At 48.6% G+C, this 12500-nt stretch overlaps 2 protein-coding genes across 6 annotated transcripts in view; one reads left to right on the top strand and one right to left on the bottom strand.

Moving 5' to 3' along the window:
- The window catches only part of LOC113822865 (uncharacterized), a 266882-nt gene that overhangs the window by 221436 nt on the left and 32946 nt on the right, over positions 1-12500 (top strand). For all 4 annotated transcript variants that reach the window (XM_070130025.1, XM_027375397.2, XM_027375399.2 and 1 more), the window contains exon 3: positions 9065-9127. In XM_070130025.1, the coding sequence (XP_069986126.1) occupies positions 9065-9127 (63 nt within the window). The remainder of the gene's footprint in view (positions 1-9064; positions 9128-12500) is intronic.
- The window catches only part of LOC138864043 (uncharacterized), a 33889-nt gene that overhangs the window by 4524 nt on the left and 16865 nt on the right, over positions 1-12500 (bottom strand). The gene's annotated exons all lie outside the window — the stretch shown is intronic.

Here is a 12500-nt window from a genome sequence, read left to right on the forward strand (position 1 = left end):
TTCGAGTGATTGAATCGGTGATATTTATCTTGTTATTTCATAACGTTTAAAATTCATGAAGTGTATTAGCAGTTAGTATATCCATACATTTATTACAGTTATCGGCTCGCTAGAAAAAATGAAACGGCAAGTATTTTAAGATTTCTTTGTGGTTTCGACATGTCTTTCAACCTAGTTCGACTCCTTTAAATTGCTTTATATTTTTAGTACATCATACACTTAATCTAGCTTACCTTTTCCCTATATTTTTCCTTGGAGTTGCTTGTGTAGTTGCCGCTGTATCCCTAAACAGTGACCTCTATGCGAGGCGTCTGCTCCTCGATAGCCTCCGAAGCCGAGCGCTGCGGTGACTCGTCGCGGCGAGTCCCCGGCGAGGCAGGTAGGCTAAACCAGCCTCATATTTCACGCCGAGATGCAGAGATCTGTCACCTTTGGCTCGTTTTGGACCGCTTAATGATCCCCCGCGTCCAGACGTCGATTACTGAAATGTTCCTCGTCAGAGCGTTTTTTTATCTTCCCGGGGCGAACGTGTTTGTTCCTTTGGCGAGGGCGAAGGAGTCTCCCCTGGACGGCTTGGCGATCGGAAGGCTGCGATGGCTTGGAGGATTGGGCTGCGACGTCCTTGTAGATATAGCGTGTGAGTGGCTACTGCAATGGTTGTGTTAACGTTAATAACTAACCATAGTTACCAGGAGGCAGCCTCTGCATCAACCCACTTTTGTGTCTTTTGAGTGTTATCATCGATAGTCTTTTTTTCGACAGCTGCTTCTTGAATGAAAGCTCTAAAGGCATGGCATTCACTGTGTACAATACGTAGTTCTTCTCTTAAAAGATAATAATATTCATTTATCGCACATGATTCCACCAGCTAAGGATCAAATACCGCTTAGATAATCACGAACAAAAGGTGATTTTAGTGAAATGAGTTGAGAAATGAGCGATCAGGGAAGTGTTTATCGGTCGGCCGCTGTGCTGACGAGGCGACGTCCTTCCAGATCTCCTCCTCGGCCCCGCGGTCCTCAGCGATCATTATCTCGGAACAAGATTTCTCCTTCTGCTTCTCCCATCTATTGTATGTGCCTCGACCTCACCCTTATCTGCAGCTGCCACTTTTACTCTGCCTTCCTCTCGTGTCTGTGTTCATTTTCTCATATCTGATAATTACTCACATTAGAACTAATGAAAGGCCATGTTGCCAGTTTCTTTTTCTTATTTACATGTTATGTTTAGTTACTGATTAAAGTTTAGTGCTTTCTATTTGCATCCCAGTATTACAATTGGTTCCCTGTAAGGACAGGCTTCATTGCCCATATTCCATCCGATTTTTCTTGGTGTTTCTGGCATCCCCTTTTTCACTCATCCTTTCTCTGGGAATTCTCCATGTTTCACACCAGAATTTCTATAGTTGTCGGCCACGTTATGCTCTGTCATCCCTCAAATTATTCTTCGCTTTCCAGTCTTCATTTTTGTAGTTTTCTTCAGTTTTACTCCTCATCCATTTCTCCCCATTCTTCTCTCCTTCCCTCCCAAATCAAGCTCCTCGACCTTCCTCAGCCTCCGCTCGCCTCGCCCTCCAGCATCCATCGCCGACTCCTGCCTCGCCGTTCCCCTCTCCCTCCGCCTCCCTCACGTACAGCGCCCGTCACTTGCCATTACGTTTGGCATCTTCCTGCTGCTTTTATTTTCTACTTTGGTCTTGCTAGATGATTTAGGTGCGAACTCTGGCGTTTTAGTCTGCCAAAGTTATATTTTGATTGCACCTCGCAGCCCAGACTCTCATCTTGTACTTTTTATTATTTATGTTAAATTTACTGCCATACACACATAAGGAAATAATATAAGCACTCAGGCTTTCGTTACATCGTTCTCCTGCCTCCCGCCGCCACGTTGCTACTCATTTGTATTGTAGATCAGCCTGCGTGTGCTAGGCTTAAGCCCTTCCCAGCCCACTCCTGCGCCTTTTACGGGGCCTCCCCGAGACTTGTATGGCCGACGCCGAATTTTTACATCATCGGATGTCAAAATGATTAATTGGTCTGAAGGAGAATAACAGCCGAAGTATGGTTTAAAAGAAGAGAAAATGGAGGGAAGGAGGGCACTGCCACGACGATGTTTCTACTACTACATCAGCTGTTTGTAGCAAATGCTGTCCTACGACCACTGCTCCTGTGCGCGAGGTCGTAGTCCGTTCCGCTCAGAGAAGACGGCTTGGGGATTCCTGACAGAATCCTCCCGGGCGGCGAAGAGACGACGCCGCACGCAGGCAGCTTGCTATCCATATGGCTCTTCTTTCTCCGGCGTGACCCGAGCGAGTCCTGCGCTGAGGGCCCGGGCGAGCAAGTCCGCTAGCGGTCGGCCTTTGTTCCACCGGGCGTGCCAGACAATCTGTCGGAGGATCAGCCGCTCACCTGCCCGGAGTACTGGGCTTCTTGGCCTTGCTGCTGCGTCGCGGTCGGCTCCTTGCAGCTCTGGGCTGCAGCTGCCGCGGCGAAGGCACCCGAAGCCTCCCCGCTTGCGATTCGTTTAATTGCCGCGTCAAAGGAGAGCCACGTGAGCACCGGGAGGGGACGGCTGGCCTTCCGCTAAGCAAACAGGGCGGAAGGAGAAAGAGAGAGAGACAGACAAACAGACGAGGAGGGAAAGAGAGAGATAAAGCGAGAGGCAAACGTTCGTCTGCGGGAGCGCCTGCTCCGTCCTCTCAGATGAAAGGAACGAGCGAGGCCGCGGCGTTCTCGTCTTCCTCGCTCGCGGACTCCTTGCCTCCGTCCGCCCTTCGTCAAAGAGCTCAGCATATCAATGGCAATCCGTAAATAATTAGAAGATTAACGAGGGGATTACTAAGGCGGATTAACGAGGTACAGATACAGTATGGTCGAGTGCTTGGACCTCCTGTCGGCGCGACCCCCGTGGCTCCTCCGGGGTCAATGGCGGGGGTCGAGAGCCTAGCGGAGCAAAGATCTTAGGAGAAATGCCTTATCATTTCGGCCGGCAGCGGACTGCAGAAGTAACTTTCGACTGGCTTCCTGTTGTTTATTTGAAATTTCATTTATCGCAGGCGTGGCAAAAGGTCTTTTTGCATCGGTATTGCCAAAACTATCATCACTCATAGCAACTTGACCTTATCACAGTCTTGCCATGGATGAACTCAAACTTAAGCCCTTCAATTCTTTAGGAGATCTTCAATGGATACGATACATTAAAATAAAAGCATTCTTGGGAAGTTCAATTGAATATCTTTTTCCGAGTAACCTATTTTAGGCACATAGATTTACATATTTTTGCTGGTACATAAACGGAGGGAAATGAAAAGGGAAAGGAGTTTTAGGAACATTCCTCGTCTACCTGTTGAGGCAACAGTTCGAACTCATAAAAGGAAGTGGAAATTCACATTAATTAAATCAACGCAAGATTACTTGAAAATGAAATCGATAAATTCCACTCCACAAATATGCGTTCATTATTTCCACAAAGTATAGAAGGGTTGCCCGCATTAATTAACACCCGATATGCTATTCACATCCTGAACGCAATTTTGATCCACTCAAGCATCAAACCCAGCCTTCACGGCCTCTCCTCAACGTCTCGTTATGCCGGATCGTCCGTTGGCACGCCACAAAAGAGAGTTGGTTTAAGCTCTTGAAGACTGTAACTTAACACTATCTCAAGGTTTTCTCTTAAGGAGATCGGCTGCACTGGCTCCGCGCGGGAGGTGCTGCGTCTGCTGCCGCTCCCCCTGCTCGCACTCGCGCTCTCGCTCGACTGCTAGGGAAGGAATGCCCTTGCGACGGCATGCTACAGGACAGCTTAACGTACATACATACATACATTCTTTCTCTCTCTCTCTATCCCTATCTCTATCTCTCTCTCTATCTCTCTCTCTCTCTCTCTCTCTCTCTCTCTCTCTCTCTCTCTCTCTCTCTCTTCTCTCTCTCTCTCTCTCTCTCTCCCTCTCTCTCTCCCTCTCTCTCTCTCTCTCTCTCTCTCTCTCTCTCTCTCTCTCTCTCTCTCTCTCTCTCTCTCTCTCTCTCTCTCTCTCTCTCTCTCTCTCTCTCTCTCTCTCTCTCTTGCTAGAAGTGAAGGTGTTTGCCACATAATTTTTGCATATTTCCTTCTGTCCATTACTTCGTGCGCGGCCCTTGTCAACGAAGCCCAAAGCGAAAGCTGAACCTAAGAGAGGCGAGGCTGTTATCTTCAGGGACGCGAAAGTTATTGCCTCCAGATGTGTTTTGTCGCAGGAGTCGGCTCACGGCCGGGGAGTCAGCACGCAGGTGTCTCCAAGGGACAGCACGAGGCCGATGAAGCCGAGGCGGCCTAAGTAATAAGTCTAGGAAGATAAATATCTCTAGAAGCAGAGGCGGTATCTTTTGGCATAAACGGGAGGAAAACGACCATCGATGGATCGCAGAATGCCAGGAATGTGCACCATTGTGGTGTGTTCTTTGGCATTATTAATGTGCACGGCGACGGCTATCTGTGGGGAGACCCCTCGGTGTGGATGTGGGCGCGCACGGCACTGGAGGGAAAGTTGAAGCCACTGCAGCTCTCACTTGACAGTTTGTGGTTATCACTGCCTTTCTCACCGGTGCAGTTGGTAGCAATGACAAAATTATGTTATTGAAATTCTCTCTCTCTCTCTCTCTCTCTCTCTCTCTCTCTCTCTCTCTCTCTCTCTCTCTCTCTCTCTCTCTCTCTCTCTCTCTCTCTCTCTCTTTCCCTCTCAACCACTCTCTCTCTCTCGCTCTCGCACACGCACACATAGCGACAGTACTCATGGCCATCGCAATCTTTTCCCCGAATTCCCCCCTGTGTCTACGCATGTCCCAACGCCCCTTCAGTCCGTCCTTGGTCCCAGCGCGGTGCCATCAAGCGTGGCGTTGCACCCGCGGGTTCCGTGCAAGGTGCGAGTCAAATGCTTTTGCTGCAACCGCAGTGTACGCGCCCCTCTGATCTGAATTTATGAATGGGTTCCTGCGCCACCCGGCCTGGGCGCTTGTTGTCAGAGGCTTATCTCGCCAAGTAAGCCGTGCACAGGCCGGTCGCCTTGTGGCCTTGTGGACATTGGGAGCAGGACCAGTCAGGCTGTGACGCCTTGAAACGCAATCCACGTCCCAATAAAGTGTGGAATCTCTGCATTCCCTTCGTCTTAGGTCTCGCCCGGGGGTTGCAAGGGCGCGGATTAGGGAGATTGGACGGTCTTTTAACTAATTCTCTCTCTTTCTTTTTCTCTCTCAATCACTTTCTCAACCTCTCTCTCTCTCTCTCCCTCTCCCTCCCTCTCTCCCTCTCCCTCCCTCTCCCTCCCTCTCTCCCTCTCTCCCTCCCTCTCTCCCTCTCTCCCTCTCTCCCTCTCTCTCTCTCTCTCTCCCTCTCTCCCTCTCTCTCTCTCGCCCTCTCTCTCTCTCTCTCTCTCTCTCTCTCTCTCTCTCTCTCTCTCTCTCTCTCTCTCTCTCTCTCTCTCTCTCTCTCTCTCTCTCTCTCTCTCTCTCTCTCTCTCTCTCTCTCTCTCTCTCTCTCTCTCTCTCTCTCTCTCTCTCTCTCTCTCTCTCTCTCTCTCTCTCTCTCTCTCTCTCTCTCTCTCTCTCTCTCTCTCTCTCTCTCTCTCTCTCTCTCTCTCCCTCTCTCTCTCTCTCTCTCTCTCTCTCTCTCTCTCTCTCTCTCTCTCTCTCTCTCTCTCTCTCTCTCTCTCTCTCTCTCTCTCTCTCTCTCTCTCTCTCTCTCTCTCTCTCTCTCTCTCTCTCTCTCCCTCTCTCTCTCTCTCTCTCTCTCTCTCTCTCTCTCTCTCTCTCTCTCTCTCTCTCTCTCTCTCTCTCTCTCCCTCTCTCCCTCCCTCCCTCCCTCTCTCCTCCCTCCCTCCCTCTCCCTCTCCCTCTCCCTCTCCCTCTCTCTCTCTCTCTCTCTCTCTCTCTCCCTCTCTCTCTCTCTCTATCTCTCTATCTCTCTCTTTCATGTAGAAATCAGTATCAATACCACTAGGTCTGAAGACCTAAGCAAGGCTACATGGAAAGTTGTATTCTTTTAAACTTTGTTTCGTCCAAGGTTGAATTCTTCTACTCTCTTTCCTTTCCTCTCCTCTGCTGCTGTGCTTCATTCGGGATTTCACTAATCCATATCATATAAGTGTACATTTGTACAACTACCCAGGACTTAACAAACCAATTCTCGTGTGCAAAAGAGCGCCACGAAATGTATGCCGTTCCTGCACTCCGGGTGTTCAGCAATGCCTCTGGTTTCGCAGGACTGTTCAGGGGAGGCAGGCCTTGATCATGCAAAACTCTTGTCACTTGACGTGTAACGCTCGGCTTGGTTAGAGTTTGTTTATATTTTCGTCGTATGAGGGCCGGAGTGTGCAAATTACTGCAAGAGTGCACTAAAAGTGAACTCATAAGTTTTCATTAAACGGTAATTATCTCAATAACTAAATTGTATCAGTCTTTCCGGCATTAACAAGAGGTTTTGGAACGCTTTTTCCGAAGGTGTTGCTGTTTTGGTTAAAGGCAGTGTACATCTAAAATGCCATTCAAGCCCTGCTTAAAATTATCGTTTGATAGTAAATTTGGTGTCGCTTTGTTCATTCCTTATATAGCAGAAATAACTAATTTCTGATAAATACCTGCACACGTTTTATACACACACACGCACGAACGCACGCAAACAAACACGCACGCGCGCGTACACACACACACACACACACACACACACACACACACACACACACACACACACACACACACACACACACACACACACACACACACACATACACACACACACACATGTACAATGATAATTCGGATTTCTGACGAAATGAGATACTGTGGAGACTGATACAACCTTCTCCCCATGATTAATAACAGCTGCGCAATCGCTGTGACTTAGTAGACCTGAACAGCTATAAAGGGAGCTCATTGACTTTGTCGTTCTTAAGATAGCCTCTGAGTGAAACTAATCAAGCTCTCGCTCTTCCAAGTAGTTGCAGGTCTTGAAGGATCTTCTATCCAGTTACACAGGGAATTATGCAAACCGATATGTAGAGCGTCAAATGGCCAAAGACAAACAAGGTCTTTGTGGGGACCTGAATATGATATTCACAAACCAGTAACAAAATATTCAGCCCAGTATTCTAACATGTACAATCCCCGTCCCTCCATCGACAGTAATTACGAGGGAAGAGTGTTGTTAGGCCTGAAAAGATCCTATCCTGGCTACTGTTACCATGGCGACTGCAGGTAAACAATCATGGCGGTAATAGAAGCCGATAAGTTTCCTTTAGAGGCACGTCTATGCGGACAATACTCTCTCTACAGCGCACTTTCTGTTTTTTTATATACATAGGAATTAAATCTGCATAATCTTTAATGTTTGTGTTTATATACATACATATGTATATAAAGTATTTGATTAGCATTCTGACCTCATGCGCGCGCCTTCGTGCATTAGTGAGTTTCCTGCCGTTGCTTTACACTAAACGGCTCTTGTTCTTCAAGAATACATACAATACGGCAGTTATCTGTTCCTAATGCAAATGTTACATATAGCTTTTCACGCTCTGTCCTTTGGGGGGGCTTCTCGGCCGGCAGAGCCTGCCAACGCAAGGCCGAGTTACCCCGAGGACGCCGATTAGAGGAGAGGCGTCCCTATATCGCTGCTGTAATTCTTAACGAAACAAAGTGCAATAGCATTTTCTTTCCTGCAAAGATTATAGTATTCAGAAATCTACCATTATTCCTCAATCTTTTGATCTTACACTTCAGTCGTTGTCACGCTGGAACAGAGATGTTATGGAAACGTAGCTCTATCGTGAAGAGTCAGACAAGCTCTCGAAAGCGTCATAAAGCCTGGGGTTTTAAAGCACGCTTGTACTGAAGCGCTGAAAGCTATCTGTTTCCTCGTCATGAAGCGCAATTTCGTTTATCCAAGGGGCGAAGGCCAGCCGGCCTTCATGATGGCCTTTCTGGCTGAATTTGGTCGAATAGATTTAGTGCCATCGGAACAGCCGCACGCAGTTGCCACCAAAGGCTCGCAATTTAATTTGCACCATTTGTTTATTTCGCGCAACATTGCGGATGCGCCAGCGACATATACTTGCTTCAGTTGCTTGCTGTTCCAAGCGTGAAATTTAAGCGACTGCCCGTCGTTATCCTTAGCCACTTGCACTTCCAGTTATTGACATTATCGTATTCTTAAATGTTATTATCACTTTGCAAAGTTGATCTGAACAGAACTTCAGGACGCAGCGCGGGCATCGAAATTCCCCGCCTCATTTTTTTCTTTATTGTAAATCCAGCCTCGCAGCTTGGCATCAAAATGGCGTGGGAGTGCAGCCTTCGCTGTCATTGAGTTCAGAACTTAAGGCAGTCGAGGTAAAGACTGAAATTATTTTCTGGCATATTCCGCGCCCAGTGCCATTTTTATTACCTTCCATTTTTTAATAAGCCCCAGCTTTTCCTGCGGCCGTTTTCATCTTCCAACAATATTCCTGTATATGCAGTTTGATATCTCTATAAATGTATAGATTGCGTGTGTATGCAAGTTATATATATATATATATATATATATATATATATATATATATATATATATATATATATATATATTTACACACATACACACACACACACACACACACACACACACACACACACACACACACATATATATATATATATATATATATATATATATATATATATATATATATATATATATATATATATATATATTCATTTATTTACACACATGCGCGCGCGCGCATATAGATAGATAGATAGATAGACACAGATGTGTATATATATGTGTGTGTGTGCACGCGCGCGTTTCCGTGTGTGTTTGTGCATGTGTGTGCTGGCCGTGGGCGTGGGAAGCCGCGATCCTTGGCGGGCGTTTCCGCGGCCCAGCAACGCGGGTTGGGGTCTGTTCTTCGCTAAACATCTGAGCTTCTCATGAACTCGAGGCCCGACCCTGAGCTTGATTCCGCTCGGAGTAGGAAGCTCTCGGAAGGGTTTTGCGATTATCCGATGCTCTGTTGCTGTGCTCATATCGTAACGCATTTCTCTTCTTCTTGCAGTTGGTGGCAATATAAGTGCTTTCGTAGGAAAATCGCCGAAACTAATTGAAGTCACAGAAACCGGTAAGTACCCTATATTTTATTTGTTGACTCACCCACGGTCGATATATGTACATGAAAATGCACCTACACACGCACATGCACAAGGACACGCACACGCACACGCACACGCACACGCACACGCACACGCACACGCACACGCACACGCACACGCACACGCACACACACACACACACACACACACACACACACACACACACACACACACACACACACACACACACACAGGCATATTTCATGTACATGCCATGGGTAAGCCTTTTGAAGTCCGTCCAATTCTAGGGCTTGTTCGTGCCCAAAAGGGGAACAGGAAGCAGGGGCTTCAAGTCCTACTCGAGGCTTGTTCACTTTCATGATGGGCTTACTCAGAATTACTGGAAATATTTTTTTCTTTTCTGGCATTAAACAGGAAGTCCCTTGGAAGGCTTCATTAGAAGCCCCGGTGCTTCCTGTTTTGCTGAGGCGGCCTTTCGCTTCCCGTGTCAGCTGACCGATCGCGTCCCGCCCGGGCTGCGTGTCCGGCGGCGCCCAGCGCTTCCTGCGCTGCCTCCGCGCCGGTTGCCGCAGGCGCTCGAGAGGGAAGGGTTACGAGAGGGCTAGTTATGCATCTCTGAAAGGTATCTCGACGGCTGCAAGCTGTAGGTATATTATGCGGCAATTGGAAAGCTGTTTTGAAGAATATGATGGATGATTTATTGAAAGTGACAGTAATCAAATTTATCATTGCTGTAGATAAAAAATCGTCAACACATCACACGAAACTAGCACTGGTTAGCAGACGTACCTGTGGCAGAGCACACCGAACATTTATGTGGGATTCTCCAAACCACGAAACGACCGGCCCGGCCACACGTGAGCGAAGGTATACGCTGTGGACGCGCGCGTTGTCCGTGCAAGGGTCGCGTATCAGCCGGATCAGTCGATAGCGTGCCTTCCTCGTAATCCGAGAGGCCCAGGTGCGCCCCTCGACACGCGCACAGATGTTTGTGTGTGTGTGTGCATACGTGTTCCTATCTATATTTATGTGTTCTTACACTCACACGCTCACACGAGTATCCATAAAACGTGTGTCATTGGATGTTAAATCGCAAGTGAGATTTGGCGTCGGAAACAAACCTGTGCTTCGGTTGTGTTGCCTCGCCCACGCCGGGCGCGGGCGGGGACTCGATCGCCTGCACATTGCCAAGCGACTGTGGACGCTGCTATTTCGTTTCCAAAAACATACATATATTCACTTTTCAATTCCTAAAAAAAAGCGGCATTGGTTTCCGTTACAGAAATATATTGGCACATTTAAGGATTTGTTGGAGAGAGAGGTAGGTAGGAAGGAAGGAATGAGAGAGGGATAAGAGAAAGAGAAGGGGCGAGGGATAGAGGGAGAAGAGAAGTAGAAGAGAGACCTCAGAAGAAAAGGGGAACGTGAGAGAGAAAGGGGAAGATGTTTTTCTTTGACAAGTTTATTGAGACAAAATATTACATTTCAAAAGGATGAGGCAACTTTATCCTGACCCCGTGTCAATAAGGCCCTACGTAGGCTCACATATCACGTACAAAACTTGGGTATATTGGTAGATGGGGCTGTGGCCAGGATTTAAGGAACAAAAATACAGGCATACAGAGTCAGTGGTTTACACGTGAGAGAGAGAGAGAGAGAGAGAACAATGCACCGCCACCCAATAGTAACCATATCGGAATGTGTGCGCAGCGTATGGCAATGGCATGTTGCGGAAGCCTGGAGCCATCGGCTGCCTCGAGAATGGCGCAGCGAAGCCTTGGCGTGCTCGAGTCGCCATCGCCTGGGCGGGAACGGCCCGAGCAGTTCAAGGAAGATAGGTAGGAGTCCACGTGCACTGTGCACGAAGGAGAGACTTTGCAAGAACTAAAGAAGCGCACGAGAAAAATGAAGCAAGAATGAAATGGCAAGAAGCTGCAGCCCGAAGAAGCAGGAGCCAGCGCGCGCGGGGTCAAAGGTGAGAAAGAGACAGGTGGGGGGGGGGGGGGTCGGCTCGAGAGCGTCTATGCTACATCTCGGGGGGGGGGGTGGGGGGGCTCTGGTCATGACATGCTGTGAGTGGGCGCGCGCGCACACACACACACACACACACACACACACACACACACACACACACACACACACACACACACACACACACACACACACACACACACTCATATTGATCTGTCTACACACATATATATGTATATATATATAGTTGTGTGTTTATGTATATATAAACATATGTATATGTTATATATATATATATATATATATATATATATATATATATATATATATATATATATATATGTGTGTGTGTGTGTGTGTGTGTGTGTGTGTGTGTGTGTGTGTGTGTGTGTGTGTGTGTGTGTGTGTGTATGAATATATATGTATATGCACTTACACACACGCGCGGGCGATATATATATATATATATATATATATATATATATATATATATATATATATATATATATATATATATATATATATACATATATACATATATACATATATACATATATACATACATACATACATACATACATACATACATACATACATACACGCACTTACACACACACACATACACATGCACATACATACAAAGGCAAACGCACACATAGGCCTACATACATTTATATATACATATATATGTGTGTGTGCATGCATGTATTTATGTGTACATACCTACATACTTTTCTACACACACACCTCCCGCATCCCGAGCGGCGTCCGTGGCCGCCTCCCGCATCCCAAGCGGCGTCCGTGGCCACCTCCCGCATCCCGAGCGGCGTCCGTGGCCACCTCCCGCATCCCGAGCGGCGTCCGTGGCCACCTCCCGCATCCCGAGCGGCGTCCGTGGCCGCATCCCGAGCGGCGTACGTGGCCGCCTGCCGCATCCCAAGCGGCGTCCGTGGCCACCTCCCGCATCCCGAGCGGCGTACGTGGCCGCCTGCCGCATCCCGAGCGGCGTCCGTGGCCACCTCCCACATCCCGAGCGGCGTCCGTGGCCACCTCCCGCATCCCGAGCGGCGTCCGTGGCCACCTCCCGCATCCCGAGCGGCGTCCGTGGCCACCTCCCGCATCCCGAGCGGCGTCCGTGGCCACCTCCCACATCCCGAGCGGCGTCCGTAGCCGCCTCCCGCATCCCGAGCGGCGTCCGTGGCCACCTCCCGCATCCCGAGCGGCGTCCGTGGCCGCATCCCGAGCGGCGTACGTGGCCGCCTGCCGCATCCCGAGCGGCGTCCGTGGCCACCTCCCGCATCCCGAGCGGCGTACGTGGCCACCTCCCGCATCCCGAGCGGCGTCCGTGGCCACCTCCCGCATCCCGAGCGGCGTCCGTGGCCACCTCCCGCATCCCGAGCGGCGTACGTG

The sequence above is a fragment of the Penaeus vannamei genome, chromosome 14 (genome assembly GCF_042767895.1).
Source record: "Penaeus vannamei isolate JL-2024 chromosome 14, ASM4276789v1, whole genome shotgun sequence".
Taxonomy (NCBI): Eukaryota; Metazoa; Arthropoda; class Malacostraca; order Decapoda; family Penaeidae; genus Penaeus; species Penaeus vannamei.